This window comes from Numida meleagris, chromosome 5 (genome assembly GCF_002078875.1).
Source record: "Numida meleagris isolate 19003 breed g44 Domestic line chromosome 5, NumMel1.0, whole genome shotgun sequence".
In the NCBI taxonomy this organism is placed as follows: Eukaryota; Metazoa; Chordata; class Aves; order Galliformes; family Numididae; genus Numida; species Numida meleagris.
The window spans coordinates 24699644-24726919 of record NC_034413.1 but is presented as its reverse complement, the minus strand read 5'-3'; the positions used below and the strand labels follow the sequence as shown (position 1 = coordinate 24726919).

General features: G+C 40.0%; 1 protein-coding gene across 1 annotated transcript in view; it reads right to left on the bottom strand.

Moving 5' to 3' along the window:
* The window catches only part of TSPAN14 (tetraspanin 14), a 44549-nt gene that overhangs the window by 8069 nt on the left and 9204 nt on the right, over nucleotides 1-27276 (bottom strand). Inside the window, exons 2-5 of the mRNA XM_021397969.1 lie at nucleotides 18879-18976; nucleotides 10122-10172; nucleotides 4677-4823; nucleotides 3691-3861 (exon numbers count right to left, since the gene is read on the bottom strand). Of these exons, the coding sequence (XP_021253644.1) occupies nucleotides 3691-3861; nucleotides 4677-4823; nucleotides 10122-10172; nucleotides 18879-18959 (450 nt within the window). The 5' untranslated portion in view covers nucleotides 18960-18976. The remainder of the gene's footprint in view (nucleotides 1-3690; nucleotides 3862-4676; nucleotides 4824-10121; nucleotides 10173-18878; nucleotides 18977-27276) is intronic.

The window sequence follows — 27276 nt, the reverse complement described above, 5'->3', positions numbered from 1 at the left end:
AGGTTAACTTCCACTTTTCTAGTCCCTCCTTTTTCATTCATCTGCATCCCTGAAAGAAGTCACGCAATCATGCAACATGCTATCCTGGTCCTGAGGCTGTGAAGTCACTTACAGGCCTGAAAATAACATAATTAGCCAGAGTAAGGAGCTGTCTAGAAAAAGTTCTCTGGGTCCCAAAGCATAGCCCACAACTTCTTAAGAAGACTGATTTCAGTGAGGCACAAAAACACACTGTTGCACCTTGCTGTTCAACTCTTGCATAACTATGCCTACTATTCAGTATTGCATACTTTCCCTACTTCCTCAGCGTTTTCAGATACAGGTCAGTGACCAGCTGATTCAAAGATTTTCTGCTCTTTGTTTCATTCAAGTTTCTTAGTTCAATATTGTTAGTACAATTCATTAATGAAGCTAGCATATCCCCTTTAGAAAGTATAGCCTTCTATTTTCATTGAAAAGTACTTAACTGGAGTTCAACTGTAAATCAGCTTAACACATTAGCCCAGTTGATTGCACTGAAACTAGATAAGCAGAAAAAAGAGTGTACAAAAATCAATAAAGTTACCGATGCTGGAAGTTGCCAGGGGCAGCATCAACTTACAAGAAGGTGCCCTTAGTACCACAGACCAAAGAAAGCAGTACTGAAAACCATCCAGGCAGCTTAAGTCAGAGGATTGTTTCACATACAACGTTAATGCACACAAGAGTGAAATAATAGGATACGTAAAAGCTGCTGATAATACACAACAGTCCATACTAGCATCCAGTCTAAAGATATGCTTTGCTATCAAACTGAACTGTGAACACAGATTTTTAAGCATAACCTTCTAAAATATGGGAGACAGAAAAAAAAAGTGACCTTCTTTTACATGGGGAAAAAAATATAAAATAAACTAGAATTTTACCACTTTGTGAAGTACTTCCTCAATTTCTCTCCACATATGCAGACATAAATTAATTAATAATCAGAAGAATCACCCCATTTTTTGAGTATGATTGCAAAAGAATCTGAATGAAAGCCACCAAGCCGTAATTAGCACAGGCCTTACTACCTCCTCTCTTTTAGCAACTGAGTATTTTAGGATGAAGAGAACATACAACTATTTGATAGAATCATGGAATGGCTCGGGTTGAAAGGGACCTCAAGGATCATCAAGCTCCAACCCCCGATGCCACAGGCAGAACTGCCAACGTCCACATCTAATACTAGACCAGGCTGCCCAGGGCCCCATCCAACCTGGCCTTGAACACCTCCAGGGACGGGGCATCCACAGTCTCTCTGGGCAGCCTGTTCCAGCACCTCACCACTCTCACAATAAAGAACTTCCCCCTGATATCCAACCTAAATCTTCCCTCCTTCAACTTAAAACCATTTCCCCTTGTCCTGCCATTATCTACCCTTGTAAAGAGTTGACTCCCCTCCTGTTTGTAGGCTCCCTTTAGGTACTGGAAAGCTGCAATGAGGTCACCCCGCAGCCTTCTCTTCTCCAGGCTGAACAAGCCCAGCTCCCTCAGCCTGCCTTTGTAGGGGAGGTGCTCCAGACCTCTGCTCATCTTTGTGGCACTCCTCTGGACCCTCTCCAACAGCTCTCTGTCTTTCTTGTAGTGGGGGCCCCAGACTTGGACGCAGTACTCCAGATGGGCCCTCTGGAGGGCAGAGTAGAGAGGGACAAATCACCTCCCTGTCCCTGCTGGCCACCCCTCTTCTGACAGAGCCCAGGATACCATTTGCTTTCTAGGCTGCAAGAGCACACTGCTGGCTCACATTCAGTTTTTCATTCACCAGGACCCCCAGGTCCTTCTCTGCAGGGCTACATTCAAGGATTGCTCCTCCTAGTCTGTATATATGCCTGGGATTCCTCCAGCTCAAGCGCAAAACCTTGCACTTTGCTGTGTTGAACCTCATTAGATTCACCTGGGCCCACCATTCAAGTCTGTTGAGGGCCCTCTGAACGGCATCCCTCCCTTCCATTGTGTCAACTGCACCACTCAGCTTGGTGTCATCAGCAAACTTGCCGAGGGTGCACTCAACTCCACCATCAATGTCACTGATACAGATGTTAAAGAGCACCGGTTTTTAACAACCTAACACCAGGTTATCTGGACTTCAGAAAGGCCTTTGTCACAGTCCCCCATAATACCCTTCTCTCCAAAACAGAAAGATATGGATTTGATGGGTGGACTGTTAGATGGATGAGGAACTGGTTGCAAGATTGCAGCCAGAGAGTGGTGGTCAATGGCTCAATGCTCAGTTGGAGATCAGTGAGTGAGTGGTGTCCCTCACAGGTCAGTACTAGGACCAGTGATCTTTGACATCTTCATCAGTGAATCAATTTCCCACATCAACAGTGGGACTGAGTGCATCCTCAGCAAGTCTGCAGATGACCACAAGCTGTTTGACGCAGTCAACGCAGCTGAGGGATGGGATGCCATTCAGAGAGACCTAGACAGGCTGAGTAGTGAGCCCAGGTGAACCTCATGAGGTTCAACAAAACCATGTGCAAGGTCTTGCAGCTGGGTCACAGGCAACTCCCAGTATCAGTACAGGCTGGGGAACGTAAGGATGGAGCACAGCCCTGCCAAAAAGGACTTGGGGGTACTGGTGGATGGTAAGCTGGACATAAGCCAGCAATGTGCCCTCACAGCCCAGAAAGCCAACTGTACCCTGGGCTGCATCAAAAGAAGTGAGGCTAGCAGGTCGACGGAGGTGACCCTGCCCCTCTACCCCACACTGGTGGGACCTCACCTGGAGTACTGCGTCCAGATGTATAGTTCTCAGTACAAAAGAAATGTGGACCTTTAAGAGCACATCCAGAGAAGTGCCACAAATGATCCAAGGGATGTAACACCTTCACTAGGAGGACAGTCTAAAAGAGCTGAGGCTGTTCAGCCTGGAGAAGAGAAGGTTCCTGGAAGACCTGATAGCAGCCTTTCTGTATTTAAAGGGGGACTATAAGAAAGAAGAGGATAGACTCTTTAGCAGAGTGTTGCAAAAGGACAAGGGGAAATGATTTTAAACTAGAAGAGGGGAGACGTAAATTGGACATAAGGAAGAAGTAGGTTTTTGTTCATTTGTTTTTACAATAAGAGTAGTGAGTCACTGGAACAGGTTGCCCAGGGACATGGTGGAAGCCCTGCCCTTGGACATACTCAAGGTCAGTCTGGCCCAGGCTGCATATGTGGAGTTGGACTTAATGATCTTTAAAGTCCCTTCCAACTCAAGAGATCTACGACTGCATGAAGACAAAAGGCCCTCTACTGCAAATCCATGAAAGACTGCAGCATCTCCTAAAAGAAGTGCAGACAACTAGACCCTATTTCCACCGCATAATTATTTTTTATTTTTATTTAGTTTGGGGGGGGGGGGTAGTTTTGTTTTGTTTTTTTTAAAGATGGAGGTGGGGTTTTTTGCTTGCTTTTAACTTGACCTGGTGCGACACTGATCAGAACAGGGAGCAAAAGTGAAGGAGGCAGATGCTTGGTAAAGCTGCCACATTTGCAATTAAGACACCACTGTATCTCAGAAGTCTCGCCTACCAAATGCTTTCAATACAGAAACAGCAGAACAGCACACCTGTCACATGGGACTACTAGCTACAGGCCATGATAAATCTGTAACACAAAAGAGGAAAACTTCCACAACTACACATTCTCCCATAAAGCAAAGGAAGTGACAGGTTATGAACTTACAATTCTCTGTAGTGAATCAATGAGGTTCTGGAGGTCAATATCATCTCGGTAGGACTTAATGTTATTCTCAAAGAATTCTTTGACTTTGTCTCTCACCCAGTCCTGGAACAAGACAGCCAGAACTGCCACTGCCAGCTCCAAAAGAAATATAAACACAATTGTTCCACAGAACTGTAAAAGAAACAGTCACAAATTAGAAGATATTCATCCCTTTGAATGCATCCCTATTTCAATTCTATCAGGAAAACATAAAGACATAAGTAAAAACTTTTGCTCAATACAGATAACATATAAAGAATGGACTGCTAAGTGAGAATTTAATTAAAAAAAATAATCCTAGAAGTAGACTTATCTTTTCATTTTAGTTATGTGAAGTCAAGAGTGAAAATAAGCACTAATCCACAGTCACTACACACAGCAGTTGAATTATCAATACATAAGAATCTGCAAAACACAGGGCTTTGTGGGCTGTTTTCATTTTTATCATTTCTTTTGCCCCGCTTAACAGTTTCTAAATTTAAATAAAGGATATCTCAATACAAAAACAAATGTTTCAGATATTTTACATTAGTCACTTAAGTCCCCAGTTTTCACCTACTAAACATTTAGAAGAGATTAAGCTTTTAAGGGATTTTGTTTGCCCAAAGACACAATATGATTTCCTTTCAGTAACTACCAGCTATGTTTCAGAACATCATTCTTCATGATATTACATAACAAATTATGGTACAATCTGAAATACATAAAAACATTGCTGTACTAGCAGAATGAATGAAAAAAGCAAGAAACATTTTCTAAGGGCAGGGGTAAAATACTTAGGTTTAAATTTTTTTATACTGTCCCTTAGAGAAGCTTTTCAGGGACCGAGTTCACCATCTACATTGTAATAAACTGAATGCCATAAATTATTTTTTTACTTTTTTCTTCCCCCATGATTTCATACTTTCACATACACATTAATTCACACATATAATGATATTACTTACAAACTTCAGAAGGCAGATGTTTTCTCTCAGTGCTCCCACACAACCAGCAAACCCCAAAGTAAACATCACTATTCCCACGACTAAGACGAGCACCACCGGATCCAGACCATGAAGACCAGTCACCTTTGTTAGGTCAGATAACACACCCTGAAAGAGAAAAACAGAATAACAGAAACATGACCATTACAGTCATTTTTTTAAATTTATTTAACATTCAGAATTGCCATGATTTTTACAAGATTTCAAATAAATTGGTTGCAAATCCTTGAGCTTGCAGACTGAGACCCACTTGGAAAGGGTTGATCACAAAGGGGTTATTGATGATAACAGTTTTCCTTATCCTAGCAAGTACTAAGTCAAAGCTATAAACTCTTTTAATAAGTAAATCCCGTGCAGTCTAAACATTTCAGACTACCTAGGTCTATTTGCCAAACAAGCTTCCACAAGATGGTGCCAAAAGCTCAATACTATCACTGAGTATTCATATAGTTTGGAGGCAACAGAACTAATAATTTATATTAACTTGAAATGAATCTATCAGGAAAAGACCAAAGTCATTAAATAAAATCAAATCCAATCTTGATGTTTAGGTGGCAGAAAGGAAGAAAGAACACTAATCACATAGAAAGATATGGATGATGCAAGACAGAATTTGAGTCTACGTTAATGTACGATAATACAATGAATTCATCATCCTCTCAAGATTATGTTTCATACAAATTAAATTTATAACTGCTACCATTAAAATCTCATCAAATACATATAACAGAAGATTTTCAAGTAACATGCAAGAAGAACAAGCTGCAAAAAACAAAAGAGAATAACAGCTGAAACCGTTTAAGTTAACAAGAATACTCTGTAGGGACATTCAGGTAGCTTTGCAGTGGTCTGAGTGTTTCCTCATAGGCTGTACATTTTAAAGAAGAAATACTTTCCCTTTAAAACAGAAAAATAATGAAAATCCCCTTTGTTTGCTTTATAAAATATATGCTCACACTAACTATATTTCGCATAAAATATTGAATAGACTTAGAATTCTACCATTTGTAAAAGTAGTCTAACTCTATCCAAGTAATGCAAATTCTCATTTTGGTACTCAGATATTTATACAAGAGGTAAGTGCAAAGAATATACATTTTAAGAGAATTTTTCCAAGGTATTCTCTTACTTTGTATTTGCAAACTTAACAAAAATACTGTCTTGGAAATAAAGCATTAAAAGAAAAAGTTAATGTTGAAAATCCTCATCAGCTGATGGAAAGACACTGATTAACAGTATTCTCATGATACATACAAGTTCATCTTCTTTCACAACATGTTCCACAACAGATCTTGTCAGAGCCATTAATTTGGTGTTAGCAAGACAGCAGAGATGCGGTGTTCATGTTTTGTTTGGTTTTAGATCAAAACTGACTGAAGGAACAAAAAACATAATTGAATAGTAGAATTCAGAATTGCCTTGGCACTGCTGATGTCTAGGAGCTGAAATAACCTATTAAAAAGTGGTCACAGTTTAGACATTACCTGTCATTCAAGAAGTCCTGGGAAGCAAACACTTTTCTAGTCAGTATCATCAGTGATATTATTATCCCTACAAACTGTGAAGCCTCAAAGCTAACTATCATATCCGGTCTACCGGTGAATTGGAGTCCTACCTAACCAATCGCATCCTTGCCTCATAAGCCACAAACAGGAAAGCCATGTCAAGACTAAGTCCGTGTCTTTGTGCTAGCAATAAGCTATGAAGCTAATCATAGTATGAACGGGATGCTGAAAGTTTCAGAGCTGTTTCCGGCTATCTACCTCCCACATCCAAACTCAGGCTTTTCTCAGATAACGTCTTTTGGAAGAAAGCTTCCTCCGATCAAAGCCTATTGTGAAGAAAAGTAGACAGGAACTAGGGTCTATTACTCACCCTGGGTTCACAACAGTCTCTTCAAGTTTACATTTGATATTTACAACATTCTGTTCTTAAAAGAGTAGGGATTCTTGGTCTAAAGAAATGTACAAAGTAAAAAAAAAAATCCTGAAGGGAGGAAGGAAATCAGTCAACAAGCAATTCAATTCAAGGGACTACCTCATCCCACCTTATTCATCTAAGGATGCTTCTGCCTGTGACATCTGAAGGATGGTATTAAGACTTGCTCCTCTCTCCTCACCAAAAATCAGGAATTTTATATATCACTGACGTGTTAAGAAATGCCATGGAATTGGACTTGTGGAATTGTTGTTTTCAAAGACACAGGAAATTATTTCAATAAGCAGGTAGCTCTACCTTCCCTTCATCCTTGCCTGAAAGGCTGTTATTCCTACTTGATTTACTTGATACAAGACATCAGAAACTGAGCTGAATTTTTTTTTCCCCCCAAATGAATTCTGGGGCAGAATCTTACATGTGAAATAAAGACAAGCACCAAGTTTAATTTAAAGTGCCATCTGGTGCTAGTGCAAAAACGAGAGGTTGCTAAAATAGGTATTTGCAGCACAGGCCACCTTTTACAGCAGCACCTAGAATCTTACAGGTTCTTCACTTAGGCAGTTCTTGTCCTAAATGCGTATATCTCAAAAATGATAGGAAATTAAAGCATATAGAAATAAAATCTAATAAAACCCGAGGTCAGGGTCGAGAAAATAAAAAAACCCTCAGCTTTTAAGTCTTATTCTCAGTCATTTAGAACAGTGAGTAAAAAGTTAAATTGTACATGCTTTCCACCTGTTTTCCACTTTATTTAGTGTTTTGTAAGCACTACTTTACTATCTCAACTGAAATGTACTGGCAACAGAAGGTAAACATGGATTGCCTTAAACATTAGTACAGTTCACAAACAGTTACTGTTTTGAGGTACAACACAAGCTATTAACATATCTTTAAGTAGTTTACATGCCTCTGTGTACAAATGTACACAGATCAGTAGACTAAAAGAATAAGGATATTATAGACTAGGTTAAATTATGCTTCCTTGTATCAGAGTTCTTTTCCAAAACTAGACATTGTATTTCAAATACAGCCTCCAGAGTAAAGAATATTGTCCAAAGAATCTCCTCTCCCAGCCACTGGCCAACATCAGTGCTAATACAACCCAGGTGGTGGATGGCTGCCTTTGACCTGAAGGCACACTGCTGATATTCAGCTTAACAATAGACAGCAACCCAGGGTTTTTACCCCCAAACCTGCTTTCTAGCCAGTGATTCCCACTCAGCTTGTACTGATGCCAGGTTACACCATCTCAGGGGCAAGATTTAAAGCAAGCAAAAAAATGCTATCAATCAATTTCTCCAGGCTCTCAAAGTCACTATAACAGCCCTGCTTTGCAGGAGACTGCTTCCTTTCCATTGTTGAAGGTAGGCTGACCAGCCTCTAGTTTTCCAAACACTTGTGTCCTTCTTGAAATGGTTTTAAGAAAAACTGTTTTTCTGACACCATGGCTCAGTGATATCTCGCTTCTAATAACAGAACATTACATTCACACTCATTTTCTCCCAATGATTTCTGCAAAATCTCTCAGGCTACATGTTAACATCAACCCAGCTTTTACTGATGTAAATTTAAGATGTTATGCAACAACTTTTACACGAGTGTTTGAAATAACAAGAACCACTTAAGAGATCGTAAGTATAGCCCAATTAGATAAAAAAAGGCTGCGTTTGACTCGTAAGCAAACTGATAATGTATATCAGGGTGGGTAACATTTTTTTTACATAAGTTACTTTCAGCACTTGACACCAAACACCATGCTCCTTTTGATATGTTATCAGCTCAAAGAGATACATAGCATTTACCTCCAGATAAAAGGAACAGAGAGGAATTAATCTGGAGTCATAATGGAAAAGAAGATGACAAAAAATTCAACAAAAGTTAAAAAGGTCTATGTAGTTCATGCTGCATTAAGAGACAGGATATTTAAAACTCTTCCATACTACCCTGAGTTTCCCTTTGGGTTTACCCCTGCAGCACAGCTTTTAGAATGTTTTTCTTTTACTTCCCGTCTATTGTTCACTGAAACTTATCTGTAAACTGACAGATCCACGCAGGCAAATACATACACTATCGTAAAGAACAGCACTAATAAAAATATGTCCACACAGAGCAACTGACGTGAAAAATAATGTACGGATTTCAAGAGTTATTCAGAAGTTTAAGAACACAGGAAAAGCTTTCAAGTACTTATTTGTAGAACAGACGGTAGAAACAGTTCAGGCAAAACTCAAGAAATAAAGACTGGAAAAGTCAACAATTTTAGCAATGCTTTTATTTTCAGTAATGTTAGTACACCATAAAGGTCATTTGGCAAACTGAGCTAGTCATTTCCAACCACACAGATCATACATGCATCTTTACAGAACCGTTTGAAGCAGAGGAGCTTATATGAACGCTAGAGAATACAAATTCAAGATAAGTTTGACACCTTCTGAAACACACCTTCCACAAAGGCTTAGAAAGAAAATCATTTTATACCAGTAGATAAACGCATTTGTGCATGGAGTTAGGAGAAGAGAGGAGGAGAATAAGCCTCAGCATTTAAATAATCATAAGACACTTTCACTTCTCAAGAGTGAAGAAATCCCAGGACCTCAGTGTGTGGTCAGTTTATGTATACAAAGGCTCTAGGGAAACCTTTTACTATGTTGGTAATGAAAATGTACCTACTCAGTAGCACAGCTCAAGAGTGAAGGCATGTGCCCTCCACTGTCAATTAAAATGTAGATAAGTCTGCTAGTCACTGTCACTTTTTCTTTACTGCTTGCAGTCAAACGTGAGCCATGCTTCTACATTCATAACAATGGGGAAACTATTCATTTCCACACCTATGTGGCCTCTTGTAAGATGTGAATTACATAGGCACTTGCCCACAGCCTTCCCTCATTTAAGGAAGTTATGCTGCTGAAAGAAACTTTAGCAAAAAAAAGTTAAGTATTACTGAGTTGGACCATGCTCCCCAATTTTCTTCCTCTACATGGTCACAGAATCACATCTGTAATTTCACAGGAAGTTAAGTGGATAACAGATGGCCTTAAAATGAAAAAAAGACGATCTCAGATGCATGCTAAGTTTTTATATTTATAAAAATCTTTTCCATCCTTTCCACAAATATTAATAATCTCCCCCCATCCTTTTATTAGAAATAAGTATATTTTTAGAAAAAAACACTTTCAAAAGAGAAACAATCCATAAGGATTGCTCATAAAGACAAAATTTCCTCTTTAATTCACTTAAACCCTGCTCTTACAAGTCCACTAAGAAGCCTAAATATCAAGGGCTACAGCCAAATACTCAATAACGGGCAAGAATGAAACTCCCAATTACTTTTAATTTAGATTAACTGCATGTGGTCCTGAGCTCTGATGCTACATTTAAACCTCACTGCATCCTGAGGAAATAAATTGTTTTACCGAGGCAGGAGAGGGCAGCCACCAAACAATGTAATATCAGTCATTTTACCCTTACCTTTTCACTCCATGCCCACAGTCCAGCTGCAAGGAATGCCATGCCAGCTAGCTAAAGCAAAAAAAAAAGAAAAAGAAAATATATATTAGATATACTTATCAGCAAGAAAATGCGTTCTCAAACACTTAGCCAGTAGCACTACTGCTCAAGCAGAGTAAATATTGTCTGCTGTCCAAGATAATAGTAATGGAACATTCCTCCTCGTGAGTCAATCTCTTTGAAAGAGGATCCACAACATCTTTATTCTATTGAATTTCTGCACTGTGAGAACTACCTTAGACAGTATTTAAAATTTGATTACTAATATTTACTTGAGAAGCATATACTAGATTCCAGAAGATTTATTTTACTAGTTCACTTGAAAGTTATTACCTATCACCAACCCCAGACTGTAGCCATACTTCTCGTAACTTCAGCGTCAAGACTCAGATTAGCTTCTTCCCTAATTAGATACAACTTCTCTTCTAACACCTTACCTTTTTTAAACTCTTCTAAATATAGCTAGTCCATCTACTTGCTTCCAATAAGCAGCAAATGTAATGGACAACAGAAAAACTCCACACCAATTCAAATGCTTTCATAGTAAGTACTTCTGAACTGCATTTATACGAAGTATGAGACCCTTTGTCTTTTATTCTATTTCTCTATCCTCAGGCAGTTTGTCTTCAATATCCACTTTGAATAATCAAGGTAAAATGACCTCTCTAGAAAGGGCCACTACCCCCCCCAAAACACTACACACACCCAATTACTTAAAATGGCATTCTAGCTTGATACAGCTATGCAACAAGTCTACCTTAACCATACGGAAGAGGTTGCTTCACTCCTACTGAACCAACCCCACATGCACATTGAAAAGTAAATCCCAGCACTTCAAAAAAACCCTCAATCAGGGATCCTTTTTTCCAGGAAATGCAGCACCTTCCAGCAATTAAATGGGCATTATAGGCAACTCTCTGGAGTGCAGGCAAGAAGGAAAAATGAGACGCTTTCACATTCACACAAGAAAATGTACGTGTAGATTTGAAGTATTGCTGGGTTCACTGCCTTCAGGCTCTAAAACTGCACTCAGATAAAGCCAGAATGTGTCACTCATGCCATTCTGCCGAAATTACTCAAATGATGAAAGAGCTGTGCCCATGCATGCAGTATGTCATATGTTGGCACCTAAGAAGAGAAGCGAACTAACCAAATCCACTACTAATACAGGAAGATACTAATCCAGTATGAGAAGAGTTACAAATAAGCGAAGTAGTGCTAAGCTGGTTAAATTTCCATATGTTGTGGAAGTGTCCTCCTCAGGCTGGCTGTCTTTCATCATAATTACCTTCCTAATTGAATTGGTGTAGATTCTTATCTATCTCCAGGTATGTTTTAGTTAGTTCGCTTCATTCTCATCTTTCAACATGAACATCGCTCTTATTTCTTTATACAGGATGTTCAGTTCCACAAACCACTATTTTTGCAAAATTATTTCTGTCAGTACCTATGCAAACTAGTTGCAAGAAAAATTGAGTTTACTGGCAAATAAAATAACCTTAGACTTACCAGATTCAAAATTGATAAATTTAAAACTTAACCCAACTAAGACACAAGCAATTCAGAATTTTCACTAGAAGTAGCTGAAATACATAAACCTTCTTTGGCAAATTCAGCAAAGAGCAGTCAATTATCACATTTTTGCTAGAGAAACAAAAATATCAGGTATTGTTTTTAGAGATGCAGTTACAAAGACAACCAATTCGCAAGGCAGTAAAATGGCAGTTATTTACCCAAATGAGATTTCTCTGCTTTTTCTGTACCACATGAAAACTACTTAAGATACCTCATAGAAAACTACTGTAAAAATGCCATGGCAATAAACACACCTCAGAAGTTAGCATGATTCAGCAGACCCAATGCAGAACCCCAAAGAATTAGTATCAGGAAGCTAGCTAGCCTCCCTCTACCACTGTTGCACAAGAAGGCATTCAAATGACTGCTGTGAGGCAATGGATCCAGTTCAAACTAGAAGAGTTTTAACCTTCACCAGCTTTCAGAGCTGGCCAAAGAAGGGGAGAACAGACAGCTGAGAAGTAGTAACACTAACTGAAAGCGTTCCCAGAGAAGAGAGAGACAAAGTCAGCCAGCTCAAAAGAGAAGCATATAGAAATTCACCTTTCAGCAATATCTAAATAACAATTAAGCAAGAAAAACCTGGACTACTCAACTCCCATGCCGCAGAGTCACTAATGCCATATGCTGCATGAAAGGTTGGATTGAAACATACACAAAGCAATTCAATTGCACCCCTCTAAACAGGAATCCAGAACTAGCAGCCAGCACTTTGTCTTTTCCTGCCCTAGGACTGAAAAATCCAAAGTATTAACATACTGCACTGAGCTTTAACCTCTACTCAGATGAGGCAGAATACTGATGTCAGTTAGAATCACAGAACGGCTTGGGTTGGAAAAGTCCTCAAAGATCATCTTGTTCCAACTCCCCCGCCACTGGCAGGGTTGTCAACCACTACATCAAGCATTAGATCAGGTTGTCCTCGGCCCCATCCAACCTGATCTTGAACATCTCCAGAGACGGGGGCATCCACAGCGTGTCTGTGCAGCCTATGCCAGTGTCTCACCACACTCTCAGTGAAAATTCTCCCCCACAACATCTAATCTAAATCTCCTCTCTCTTAGTTCAAAACCATTCCCCCTTGTCCTATCTACCCACATAAAAAGTTGACACTCATCTGCTTATAAGCTCCCTGTAGGGAGCCACTGAAAGGCCACTAGCAGGTCTCCCCTGAGCCTTCTCCAGGCTGATCGAGCCCAGATCTCAGCCTATCCTCATAGGAGAGGTGTTCCAGCCTTCTGAGCATCACCATGGTCCTCCTCTGGATTATTTCAACAATTTCACACTTTTCTTGTCCTGGGGGCCCCAGACCTGGACACAATACTCCAGATGAGGCCTCACGAGGGCAGAGCACAGAGGGACAATCCCCTCCCTCACCCTGCTGGCCATCCCTCTTTTGATGCAGCTCAGGATACCATTGGCCTTCTGTGCTGTAACCACACACTGTTGGTTCATGTTAAGTTTTTCACCTACTGGGACTGCCAAGTCCTTCTCTACAGGGCAGCCCTCAATGAGCTCTCCTCCTAGTCTGTAGACATATCTGGGATTATCCCAAACCAAGTGCAACACCTTGCACTTGGCCTCGTTGAACCTCATTAGATTCTCATGGGCCCAGTTTTCAAGCCTGTCCAGGCCCCTTTGGGTGGTATCTCTTCCTTCTATGGTGTCAACTGCATTACTCAGCTTGGTGTTGTCTGCAAACTTCCTGAGGGTGCACTCAATCTCTTAAGCTACTTCACTGCTAAAGATGTTGAAAAGCACCAGGCCCAAGACAGATAAGTTCCCAAGCACAAGACAAATGACCACTTAGCTTAAGTAGTGCCTGTTCCAAAACAGTGGGATTCCTTAGATTATGCTGTGAGGATCGCCCTATGAACTGAGAACACAGCACCAGTTTGTTTTTCCTATCTAGGCAGTAGCTAAACATAGATCCTTCAGCAGGACCCTTACATGCAAATTGACTGTGTCAGCCTGCCTCAAGCTCTGATAAGAAGTAATGGAAATGTATTTCCAATGAATTCAGTTTCAGTACAAACAAAATGTTACTCTCAAGGAAAACAATTTCCACACCCTGGTAAATCCTATTTGACATCACAGCTCCACCCACACTGGAGCAATCAGTGGCCTACAGCCTTTCCTTTCTCTTTCCTTCTTTCCTGACTTTTCCTCTTGGGGTCAGGACACAGCCTAGTGGTGGATTCTCTCCTCTTTCTGGCACAGCCTCGCTGTTCTAAGTGTTCCTGAAATGCAACATAAGTTTCAAAAGCTAAAGAAGTCCGATACTAGTCCACTTTTCTTCTCAAAAAATGAGCTTGGAAAAGTATTCCAGAGCTTAAGAGAATTTTTGCCCTACATCATTATGTTCAGGGCAAAATCACCAGTCTTCTACAGTAGGAGTAGAAATTACTTCCCCCTCCCCCCCAGACCAAAAACCCTTAAGAAGCACATTCTAACAAAGCTAACAGAGAATTAGAAAACAAAAATCAAGATGACAGCAGCTAAAAGCTATTTTACTCTCTCCTATCAATTTGAGACAGTGAACTTGCATGCAGCCTAGAAGGCTTTGGCAGACAGCACATGCAAGCCTTCACTTAAACAGGCACATCCTAGCTGAGGTGTAACTCTTGGACTACCTCGTAGGCTTCAGCTGGAGACAGAAAAGCAAACAAAGCAGACAGGTGACTGAAGTGTTTCCTTTTATTCCACAGGCTTTATAAAGCAAAAGCTGAAGGCTCAGATCAGAGCAGCACTCTACAAGACAGCGCACCATCATGCTCCACCCATCCTGCTGACTCCTCTGGGGCTTTCACAGCATGATTAACCCGATTGCAGAATGAATCAGCACAGCAAGGTGCCAGAACCAAGCCTTACCTCTGATGCTATTCTTAATATTCTGCAACTTCTTCATTTCATTACACCAGATTAAGCTATTGGAGTGGGGGGATAGAAGAGGTAGATCCAAAAAGCAGCTCTGAAACTCAACAGAAGGTGCAGTCCTGCTGTATAGGTAATTTCACTTCTGAGCACTCACTGCAGGGTGCTGTCCTAATGGTTGCAATACTGCCTCCTCACTGCTCATTAAATTAGTCTACTTGGAGAATTTTGATCTTATTAGCATGCTTAAGAGGTAAGAAAACAAAGGAAACACACATCAAAATTGTGCCTAGGACAAGCCTTCCTATGACCTCCATTCCATTTCTTACAAGGAAAAGCCAAGCACAAAGAACAGAGAAATGAGTCTGCAAGTTAGCCACACATAACTCAAGGTTAGCAGAACTGAGGCTTCTATTGTTAAGTTGTCTAAATGAAAAAACTTCTACAAATCTGTAGATCTTCATTCTTCGGAATTTACCTAAGCTGTGAGTTTCCATTACTAAAAGGCTGTAACAGAATAGTATTTTCCCCCTTTGAGTTCAATATTTTGTTCCACTCCAATCTACTCTAACTGAATGAATAACATGAGAACCTGACAATGTACTGAAAAGACGACACTGTAAGACACTATATATTTTAAAGCTCACCAAGTCAATTATCTTTGGAGCTACAACAGGGAAGTCAACAAGTAACTGCAACTTTATTAAGTATAACAGAAGAACAAAAGCAACTTCTATTTATTTACATGCAAATTAACTGGCACATGAATAAACTGCCATGATTTGAGATGCAGGTGAGATATCATCATATTCTCCAGTAAGAGCTAAAATTGGCCAAAAATTCAGTCACATTGCGGAGATGCCATCCCTCGTAGCCATTAGGGTGGCAACCCTCATTCAGAGGAACTCCCACAGGGAACTGAAAGAATTTAAAAATAATACGGTGGGGATAAAAAAAGAGCTACATTTAGCTGCGATCAATTTCCAACTCCATTTTCTTGCACAGAAAGTTGTGAAAGAGCTGAAAGAAAATAGAAACTGTCTGGCACAGGAGAATAAGCAGAACCACCTCTTTCAGTCACAGCCCACTGGATTCAGCAGGACTCCTGGGCACAACTCTGCACCTCATCCCATACAGCTGTGCTGCTTTCACAGCATTTCACAGCTCTGCTGTTGAAGCATTCACGTCTCTGATTCCAGCAAGCAAATTTATCCTGCAGACTAGGGAAAGTGAATCAGAATAGCAGTGCCTCCTTAAATGCTGATTTTTCAAGAGACATTTACCTCTCCCTTCTGGTTTTATAGCACCTACAGTTCTCCTAAGGTATCTATTTATTTTTATTTTTTCTTTACTTTGTTCTACACAGCACTGATTTGTTCAATTAAAGAAATTATCAGACTAGTCATTTCAACCAGCCTGATATATCATAGACTTTTGAACCACTGTGCCAACTAGAAGTCAGGCATTTGCTTATAGGAGCATCTACCCTCCCACTCAACTTTTTTACATATCCTGTTCTACAACTAAAGCTGCTTTACCAAAAGAGTTGTAATTACACCACATCAGCATGGTAACTTTTCAGCAGAAGCCTCAGACCATTCACTGAGTAAGCTACCACAACTATAAATACTTACTCAGAAAACCAGTTCTCAGTCCAAAACTCAGCAGAAAACCACGAACTGTATTTCAAGTTCTCATCAATGTTTCTAAATGTCTTACGAAGATTCTTTATGGAAAAGGAAAAATTTTGGACCTTCATCAATAACTTCAAGAGATTATAATAAAGATATATAATTAACTGAAAAGTAACAGCTATTCAAGGAATTAAAAGAAAACAGAAAAAAAGAATTATTGTGAAAAAGCAGAGACAAAATTATTGATAATCTTCCCAAGACACAAAACAGTATTCATTTTTCAGAGGCTGTTTACCTAACAAGCAGTACTTTGTGATGCATTCACTAGAAGGGAAGACATCTAGCACAGTCCTAACCTTCACGACTAACAGCAACAAGAAAGTCTCTTCATTTCTCACAAACCCCCACACTATCTGCTTTGGAGCATCCACTCAGTAATGAAGCGATCTTCCTGAAAATCAGAGCTTCAAAGAGTACAGCCAAATATGACTTCTTACACACTACACTCCGTTACATGTACACAGGAGTCATACCACACAGAAGAGGAAAAACCAAGCACAGAGCTGCTGGCATCTGAGGACATAAGTTATGATGTATGGCAATCGTAACCATTAAAATGGCAATCTTCAAATACTAGGGGAGGGAGAAAATACCACTAATGTTCAACAAACACCGGCTGTATAGCAATAGGGTGGCCAATTAACCTTCCCTGGAAAAACAACTCTACACAAACACACACCTGTTTGCCCTGTTAGCCTCACAAGCCCCTACTGCTTAAAGCTACAGCATCAGGTAAAACAGTGCACTAGTAAGCAAGAGGTTGTGACATAGCAAAAGATTCAGTGGTTTTCATCAACATCCGGACATTTCTGTCTCAGTTTTCCTTAGCTCTCTAACAATTTTAGGCTGACTGAGGACAGCAGAAAATTCATGAGTACGCAGCTCACAAGTCTCCTGGCTCTCCTCTTTGAGCACTGATCCCCTACACAAAGCATCTTGCTCTGAACAGAAGATTGGGCCAGATGATTTCCTAAGTTCCCTTGAAACTATGTTTTTCTGTCATTCCCTCTAAACTTAGCTTTGCCCATCATTCATGTATTTTCAAAAAGAAGATTATTCTCTGTCGTCTACACTGCAAAAGCAGCCAAAAGACACAGAAATGCTAATCCAGTTTATCAGAACTTTGTGTGGGTTAATCAAGCAAAATTCCAAGTCATTACTGACAAATACAAACAAGATTCTATAGCCAGCAGCTTATGTTCAGACTTATGTTTTTTTGGCTGAAGTTAATACAGATTTAGGTAATAATTATCTAGACCTCAAACTTTAAAGTTGAGGAAGATGAGGTGGCTTAATGAATAGTGACAATGAACAAAAAGAATTAATACAGTCTTTACAGATCTCAGACAAGTCAGGATCAAGAAAATCAACTTTTACTTTCAACTTGCACAGGTTGTTTCAACAATATACTATTCTTTCATTCTTACTATCCAAACCTTCTGACTTTGAAAAAAAACTTCAAGTATTTCAAAGAAGCTACCCAGACTATACGTGCATTTCAACTCTGAATCAGAACATTAACCCAAGCTTCTAGCATTGTACCAAGTTAATGCATGTGCTCTTTCTTCATCATAACTACCTATGCCTTTCCATGAATTCAACTTTTATTACTTTAGATGTGAATTCCTCACGTTTGACCTGTAAGTTCTGAGAAGAATTACCAGGTTCAACCGATGAGTACTTTTGACCTCACCTCCCTTCAAGTATGTGTTAATTATTTCTAATGCAATGCTATGCATTTATCTTTGAACAGCCATCTTTCCCGAGGTAGTTAGGTGCTTCAGTCATCTTGATCATCATAATCATCTAAATCTACACCCGATATTCCACTCTCTTCAAATTAAGGAAAGTAAACATAAGCCAGTATTTACAGGCAGGCTAGCCCCTAACTATTTCAAGACATGTACAGGTGATTTTGGTGCCTTTGGAGCAAAGCCTTCAAGACCTTGACTATACTGTAATTCTTGACAAGACTACTACTACACTGTAACACCAGCTGTTGATACATTTCTGCTCCAATTCATCAATACCCTGAACATACCGCAGCACAGCTCCAACACTAAGATCAAAGAAGATCTGAAAGGATATATTTGAAGAAACTTACTTTTAAAGGGAAGCAACTTAACATATCACTTAAGTGCACTTAAAGGCAGATGTAACATTTCCCCACAGACAACCAGTATTTAGTGGTCTCCATCATGCAAAAGACAGAGGCTTTATCAGCAACACCTGAGACTATATTTACTTTTGACAAAACCTTAAAGCAGCTCCTTCCCTTCTGCATTAAAAAAATCTAAATTCTCTGCTTCGCTTTTTTACCTTCACTCAGAAGGTAGGATAGGAGGAAGGGGCAATGAAGAGAAAGGCTGAGGAGTAAGTATCCAAATCATGTTCAAGAGTAATTAATTTTTTATATAGGATAGGCTTCTGCACTTATAAAACACCCAAGACATACACTATAGATCATCTTCCTGGTTTCAATTAATGATTTTAGTCTGCTCTCAAACAAACGTGGAGAAAGTTAAAGAAACTGAAGTACTCCCAAACTATTTTAATTTCTATATTTTGTACTCACCCAGAAGACAATGTTGTAGCTGAAGAGCAGGTATTTGTACCAACAGCTGACTTCTGCATTAGAATATCGGTAATAGTGCATCTTCTACAACACAGTGTCTGCAGAGAAGAAAAATGAAAATAAACAGTGAAAGATTTTTCAGAATAAAAGATTTTTCTCCAGCTCTTTCACTCTGTTAAGAATGAAATATGGTAACCTGTACCATACATTGTTTAGAAATTTACATACTTCTGCTTCCCTGAAATTTCTTCTAAGTATTTGTTGCTTAATAACTTTATCTTCTTTAAGCACACTAACATGGTAACAGGGAGAGGCTGTTAAAGAAAGGAAAAGGAAACTGGCTAAACAACTAGCCTAGTATCTCCATCAGCAACTTCACATTCATTAGCCTTGTCACTCCCTCAAAGTCATTGTATTTACATGGACAGCTACTTGGACCTTTGCAGAAATCTAAACACACACCAACAACCCAGCTAGCAAGATGTTCGAAGTGGATATCTGGAAAATGTTTTAGTGTCTATACTGGTAAATGCAGCAGGCACTTGTACTCAGACTTCTCTGTATTTAAATGTTTCTTTACCAAAACAGCACACTGTAAGAGGATTTATTTTTAAGAACGAAAGCGACACAGTTAAACAGCTCATCTGCTCCACAGAGTTCTGTTTTCATGCTTCCGAATGTATGCTGGAGAGATAAGGTTCAATTGCAATTGTTGCTCAAACACTTCAGAGAATAGAGGCTTTTCAGAGCATTATAAGTAACCCATCTCTGCAGATTCACCGTGCACAGAAAAATAGAGGACAAGCTCTTAAAATGAAAGCTCAAGCTGGAAAGACAAAGCATGCAGCCACCCACCCAAGTTTCAGAGGACTGACTGCATAACAAGCACTGCCTACGACAGACATCAAATAGCAGCTCCAGTTTTCAATCCTCCACACACTGAGATGTTTTCCTCCTATAAGATGTTTGGCAAGTGCTTGCAACAGAAGCAAGTAGAGAATTTTCCCAACATCTCCTAAGAAACAGATTTCAAGGACTACGTGGACCTGGGCATTCACAGACTACATACAAAAAAAAAAAACCTACGCCTAACTAGCAAAGTCTGAAACAGTGTTGTGGGTTAGCTATAGCTATGAAAAGGGAAATTTGTTGCTTTTAGATGGCAATCTGTAGTTGGGTGTATAAAAACCCCACTGAAAGAGAAAGGACTGAATTACATACAGACAGACATTTTCAGCCCAAGAGACTATGAACAGAGATCTCAAGTAGGCTTCGGCTTTCCTTCCGGAGGTCTCCCTGTGCCAGCTTGGCTCCCTCTGAGTGGACTGAATCCCTCCGTGGTTCAGGCACATACACTTGCTCTCCAGTCCCAATGAGGAAATGTATTTGCAGTCTAACCAAACAGAGATCATTTTCAGAAATGCAGAAACAGTGCAGAAAATCTAAAGAGGACACTAATAGAATACTCCACAGTTTTAGGAAAGTGTGGAAAACTATTGGAAAGTCATGTGACTTGGTGCACCAAGTATGATTGAAAGACTTAAAATTTCTGTTTCTTCCAAACTAATATGGATGGCACATACAAAAAAGGAATTTTCAGACCTTAGTGAGATTTTAAAAATATTTTATGCTAAATGCCATCGGTCAAAAAAAAAAGCCAAAAAAACAGATGAGGTGCACCACTACCAGAAGCATGCTGCACTGAGCAGAGGTGCCACAGTGCTGGTTGGCCGGGACAGTGCCTTTTGTCATCCAGCAAGCACACATGGCCAACACGTGCCACCGTTCAGGTATGAGATGTTCACAGACATAAATCCTACTTTTATGACAACAGTTCTGTCTTGAAAAAGCTATAGAGGTTCTGTATCAGTATCTTTCACCTTAAGATGAAACTGATACCGCTGAATCTCAATTCCTACCTCTTCCCTAAATCAATGCTGCATTCACAATATCAGTCAGCCCTCTCATCATATCAGCAGCAGTGCACAATGCAAGGAAACAGATGCCTGTTTTCCACATACTACCTCACCCAGAGACTCCACAAATTCCTCAGAACAAGTAACAGCCACATCTTCTAGTGCCTGCTATCAGTTTTGCTACCGTTAGAAAGAAATTAGAAGCACAAATACAGAAGAGGAAGGGCGTTCTGGTATCACCATGTTTTGATATCATTATGTAAAGGACTACTTGATGAAGCCTATTAACTAGAAAGCTTGCTTAAAAGCTACCAGGAAAAATAGATAAAATTCCACATGAAACAGAGTAAAATTGAGTTTAAGTAAAAACGGAAACATTTTTCCCGTCAGTAGCTCCAGAAAAGACACTGACCGCACACAAACTACTTAGCTGGTTTCAGAGAAACAACAGTCAGCAGAAAGATAAAAGGAGGTACTGTATGTTCTTACAGAAAGAAAACCAGCAAGATTTCTCACGCTAGAGCCTTGAAATTCATCATTAACACCTGAGCTTGGTATTTCCACAGTACAGAAGTTTAATCTCATTTAGTTTTAACCAAATACTGAAAACAAGTTTTGCCTTCTAAAAGCTCACCCTATAACTAGTTTCAATGCTCATACTTCATTTATAAGAACAAACTAAAAACCACACAAACACCATGACACACCAAGTATGCACGACCTTTCTGTTTTAACAATGGAATTTCTACTTCACAACAGTATGGGCAGCTACTGGCAACGACTTCTCAAGAAGAAATCCAGGCATTCACGTAAGCTGAGTTTTGCAAGACATGTTCCTAAGATGTACACAGTTCTGCTTCCTCATGCCCTGCTTCAGCTTTACTAACTGACATTTTCAACCCACCCAGTTTCACCGACCACACTTAGGAATCTTACAGTTACAAGACAAAGCAAGCAAATTCATTTGAATACCACTTTACTGACATGCTTTTCTAAACTTGTAAGTAAAGAAGGAACAAACGCTTGATTTTCCCAGCTTGAACTCATTTACAGTGTGTATAGCTAAGTCTCTAGCACTAAATGGCAATTTATGTTTCAACAACCAAGGTTCGTGTAACTGTCCAAGTCAGCAAGTCTTGCTGGATCTGGGGAAGAGATGGAAAAGATCCTAGGAAACAACAGCAGAACTTCACTAATGTGAGCAAAGTCCATATCTCAATATGCAGCACCATGGCTGGACCGCAGCAATACAACAATTGCCAGTATAAACAAGTTCATTTGTCACAGGCATATTAAGGCCTCCACTGCTGTTTGTCTTCCCTCCCCTATGAAAAACAGAATCTTGAAAGCAACGGAAGCTGCAACTTTAAGCTGCACATATTACAATTAACAAGTGTTGCTTTTGCTGCTGCCATTACAAGATCTGGCTGCAAGCGGCATTCAGCAAGCAAAGCGCATCACACATATTCCATGAAAGTTGGGTTCTGCTTGACAGACAAAGAGCCTGAAAAATATATCTGAGGCAGAAAGGAAAGCAAATGATTTCAGGAACCAAAATACAGAGTCTGAATTCCTGCTTTTTGTTGGGTTGCCCTCTCTGACATCAAGAGTTCAAAAGCTCATCAATTATTCAAGTTTCAACTTCAAAAGGAAGTAGTCGGGAACAACCGCATCAGAAGTGTCCTTACTGATAAGCATGGTTGCCCATTTAAGTCACCATTTTAACCAACAGCTTGCAACAAACGTGTTTCTTCTCACTTCCCCATACAACTGGCAGGATGACCCAGCCAATACCAACCACAGGAGTGTTGCAGGATGAAAAAGCAACGTGTTTTAATGCTTGCAAATGGCATGGGGGCAGTACTACCAGCACCGGTTCTTTGTTGCAAGAAGCTATCCTACAACAGCACAGGGTTCCTGAGACAAATGTTACCTTCAGAAATGCCTGTCTGTAGACAGCATATTTGACCTACTGCCTTTGTTTATCCCCATTGTGATACTTCTGGTCCTTCTCAATGGACCACCAAACGCCATGTGGAGCAATATTGTCACTAACGATGTGGGATCAACATTCTGACACTCTAAATCTGAAATGTAGGTATGTCTGGCTGTTTTTTCCACAATCCTACAAATAAACAGACCAGGCAACCCACTCAAAGCTGCAGTCACCTTCCCCATGTTTATACTAAAAGCAGTCTCATTTCGAAACGTAGGAAGCATCTGTTATCAGACTAAAAATCTGCTACGTCAGTACTTCATGTAATTTACATGACAGGCTACACAAATAGGGTTAAGCAATACTACAAAACACTTGGAAGCTTATAGTAGCATTGGTATGTAGGCATATGTAGGCAGCATTGGTTAGTAACTTTCTCTACTGTATTTCTTACAAAGCAAGTCATGTTGTCTCAGTTGACAGTCATCACCTACTCACAACAAAACAAATTTCTGAAAATTAAACACAGAGCACAGCTGCTTCAGTAGAATTCATAACTTATTGTTTAGAGCTTTCATGAGGAAAACGTGTTGTTCAAGAGATTGCTGCCATTTCAAAAGCATTTCTACAACCACCAATTTCACTTTTACCTTCCAAATGCAACAGCAGTGATACTCAGTCTACAGATTAACTCGTGTAAAAACAGCTGTGATGTATTAATCTAATTTGCATATGCAAGGAAATCCTCAAAGATATGATGTCAGTCTAAAATTGGAACAACTAGAACACACATCTCTGAATCCAGGCCCACAAATTTTGAACATCAAGAAGCACTGGGTTTACTGCCAAGATTTACGCCACACTCATGTCTCACAGTTTAAGCCAGCGCTGCCACTGCATGAAGTCCAGTCCTCTTGCCCTGTCCTCTCCTAAAATCCTCAGCCACTCATCATCCTAGTCAGCACATGGGAACAATCATACACTGAACCATTAAGCAAATTTTCAAATCAATCCCAAGATCTATTGTGAAATATGCTAAGAAAGCAGCATTAAGTCTTCCAACTCACCTTGCCAGAGGCACACTAGTGGCAGCAGTGGATGCAGCCACGTGGCAGCAGGAGGCTGGGAGGCCAGAAACTCTGCCAGCTTACCCAGGGTGCTCACAGAAATGTGATGCCACTGTGATGTCTGCCTACACCAGCACTATAGACAGAATGTTAACATGCTGAAATGGACAAAGAAAGAGGATAGGGGGCAGAACTAAAACAAAAAATTCACTTTGTAAGCCAGTGGCTGTTCCCCCCATCATTCATCAATACAGAGCATTAAGTCCATATGAAGATGGTGAAGCAAATGGAACAAAGGCACACGAACACAGCACAGGAGAGTGAGGAGAACTTCACAATGCAACAAGAGATGCACTGGGGCCCACTGCTTGTTTGCATCTGCCTACTCAATGCCACTCTGCTATCAACATCAACTCCATATCAAAAACATCAGTTGATTCATTTGAAATGCTGTCACTGGAAAAAAAAAAAAAAAAAAAAAAAGCATCATTCTTTTGGAGGAGCTCAATCAAGAGTGTTTGGGGTTCTCTGTTTATTTGTTTTGTGGGTGAAATTCAAAGACAGACACATCCCTGACCTCGGATAGCTCAGATTTTCTTAGTTGTTCTCTTTTCAGAAGGCACTTAAAGGCACCTTCAGGCTACTCTTTCCACATCCCAGAGATAAGCTGGCAACAGTCATAATGATTGGTACAATATCCAGGTACTGGGCATCAAGTTGTCATGTATAAGGATTGAGTCTGAAAGACAAGAAGAAAAACCGACAGGACTTCCAGCTCTTACAACTAATCCATTCCTGAAATTGGAGACAGTAACACTTCCCATGATTCAGGAGTGCTCTGCAAGGATGTGTCATCTTTATTTGTGTAATTTTGTATCCCAGGAACTCTTACAGTGGTCTCTAAAGAAATAGAAGTTTCTCTTAATGAAATAAGGGTACAGTACTTCTACTTCAGCTGCAATCCAGAAGAGCAGAGTAATGTCTGCTCACTGTTAGGGAAAATGTGAAGATTATTCAACAAAATGATTGCTTTTACTGTTTAGATCTGAAAGATTTCAGATGCAAGACAAACATTGTGAACACATTATTCCTATCTTGATAGAGAAATAACGGCTGGTAACGACTTTCTAAAATTAATGGAAAACATGACTAAAGACAGACAGACTTCTTAAAACATTACTCTTTGGGGCTCATATTTCTGTACCATGCTGAAGATTCAAAGTCCTCAAATTGTTTGAAGAACGTTAGTAGCACAATTTGCTCCAACACAAACTCTGCAAGACAATCCTCAGAGCAGACACAACTTGCCTGACCAAACTAGTAGCATTCTATGATAGAGTGACAGTTCCAGTAGACAAAGGAAGGGCATTACCATACCTTCAAACTGAAGAAACTCATGAAGCTGCTCACAAATGGTATCCCCCGGGGGTCCACCTTGGGACCTGTGGTCTTTAACATCTTTATCAATGAGAGACAGTGGCATCGCACGTACTCTCAGCAAATTTGCAGATGACACTAAGAAGAGTGGTGCAGCTGACACCATAGAAGGAAGAGATGCCACCCAAAGGGTCCTGGACAGGCTCTAAAAGTGGGTCTATGAGAACATAGTGAAGATCAACAAAGCCAAGTGCAAGGCGTTGCGTGTGGGACAAGGCAATCCCAGGTACACCAACAGGCCAGGAGGAGAACTCATTGAGAGCAGCCCTGCAGAGGAGGACTTGAGGCTCCCGGTGGACAAAAAACTGGACATGACCTAGCAGCACACGCTTGCAGCTAGGAAGGCCAACTGCATCCCGGCCTATGTCAAAAGAGGGGCAGAAACAGAGTGAGGGAGGGTATCGTCACCCTCTGCTCTGCCTTTGTAAATAGTACTTCCCTCCTGTATTCCATTACATTTTGTTGCTGCGTGATAGATGGCAGCAGAGGGGCAGCCTGCCAAAAGGGTGTTTGACATGGAAGCGCATAGGAAGGAAAGGTGTGGAAATGAATTCCTACATGCAGGAGAAAAATGGCCCCCACTGACGTTCATCAACACTTGCTAAACAATTATGGAGACCAAACAGCGGATGTCAGCACAGTGAGCGGTGCATTTCAGCAGTGGCAACAGCAGGTCACACGCACTGGTGCAGATTTTTATGGGCACAGCACACAGGCCTTTGTTCAGTGCTGGTGAAAATGCCTAACTGATGGTGAGGACTACACCGAAAAATCATGTTTTGTAGCTGAGAAGTTGCTCTCTCAAATAGTATTATTGAGCTCTTCACATCTAGTGTAATTTCCATGGAAAAAAAAATGCATTGGGAGTGGTGCAGTCACCGTCCCTGGAAGCCTTCAAGAAACATGCAGATGTGGCACTTAGAGACACGGTGGTGATGGGTTGATGGTTGACCTTGATCACAGGATTTTTTCTCTGTTAAGACAGATCTTATCAAAGTCTAGTAGAGAAACTGATCAAGTTTTTCTTTGAATTGAATGTCTGATTACAACTCCATACGTTCCATTAGAAAATGTGCAGGTAAAGTATTTATGTCAACTGAAAATGGAGTCATGAATATAAAAAGCAATGGATGACTTCTTTGGAAATCTTAAAACTTATTCTCCAATTCCTTTATCAAAACGGAAAGCAAGGCGGCATATCTTTTACTGTTCACAGGATGGCATTTAGTAAACACATCAAAAAACATGAAACTATTTGCCATAACTTGAGCTTGCCATAATTTAAGTTTCATTTTGGATGCTGTTATGGTTTGAAACATAGCACAGATAAGCTGATTTTCACCTTGAAGATGCATGTTCAACTCATTTAAATGAGCAGTCAAATTTTTCAATAACAAAATCCGTAAGCCACTTGTCATCTTCAAGTTCTGGCACAAACGTTCCCTTTGATTCCATAAATGACTTGATTTCATTTTGCAAATCATAAAATTTGAAAAGATCTTATGCTGAAAAGCATTTTACCCCAGCATAGCCATCTTACTTTAGAAACGTAAACTATGTCTTCAAAATAATCAGCATCTATACTTTCAAGAAACTCCTGGAACTGGCAATGATTCCATCCATTGGGCTTTATAAGATTCACAGCTTTGATGACTATTTGCATGACATTAATTTTTTTTTTATTTTTTTTTTTACAGCTTTTGCACATAAGTTTTCTTGATGCATAATGCAGTGGCATTTCATCAACATGAGTTGTTAGTGCCTACTGCATCATTTTCTATTAATTTTATAAGTCTGTGTTGTTTTTTTTTAAACCAACCATTGCTGGGGCACCTTCAGAAGCTACACCAGATATGCTGACATGGGTTAAAGAAAATCACTTTTACATCACTTTCACTGCTTCTTATAAATCAAGAGATTTAGCTGTGCCTTTTAATGGCACCAAAGCAGCCCTTTCTGCAGTGACATTATATTCATTATCAACATCATTAATGAAAATGGCAAGTTGAGCCATATCTGTAGCACCGCTACTTCCAACTATT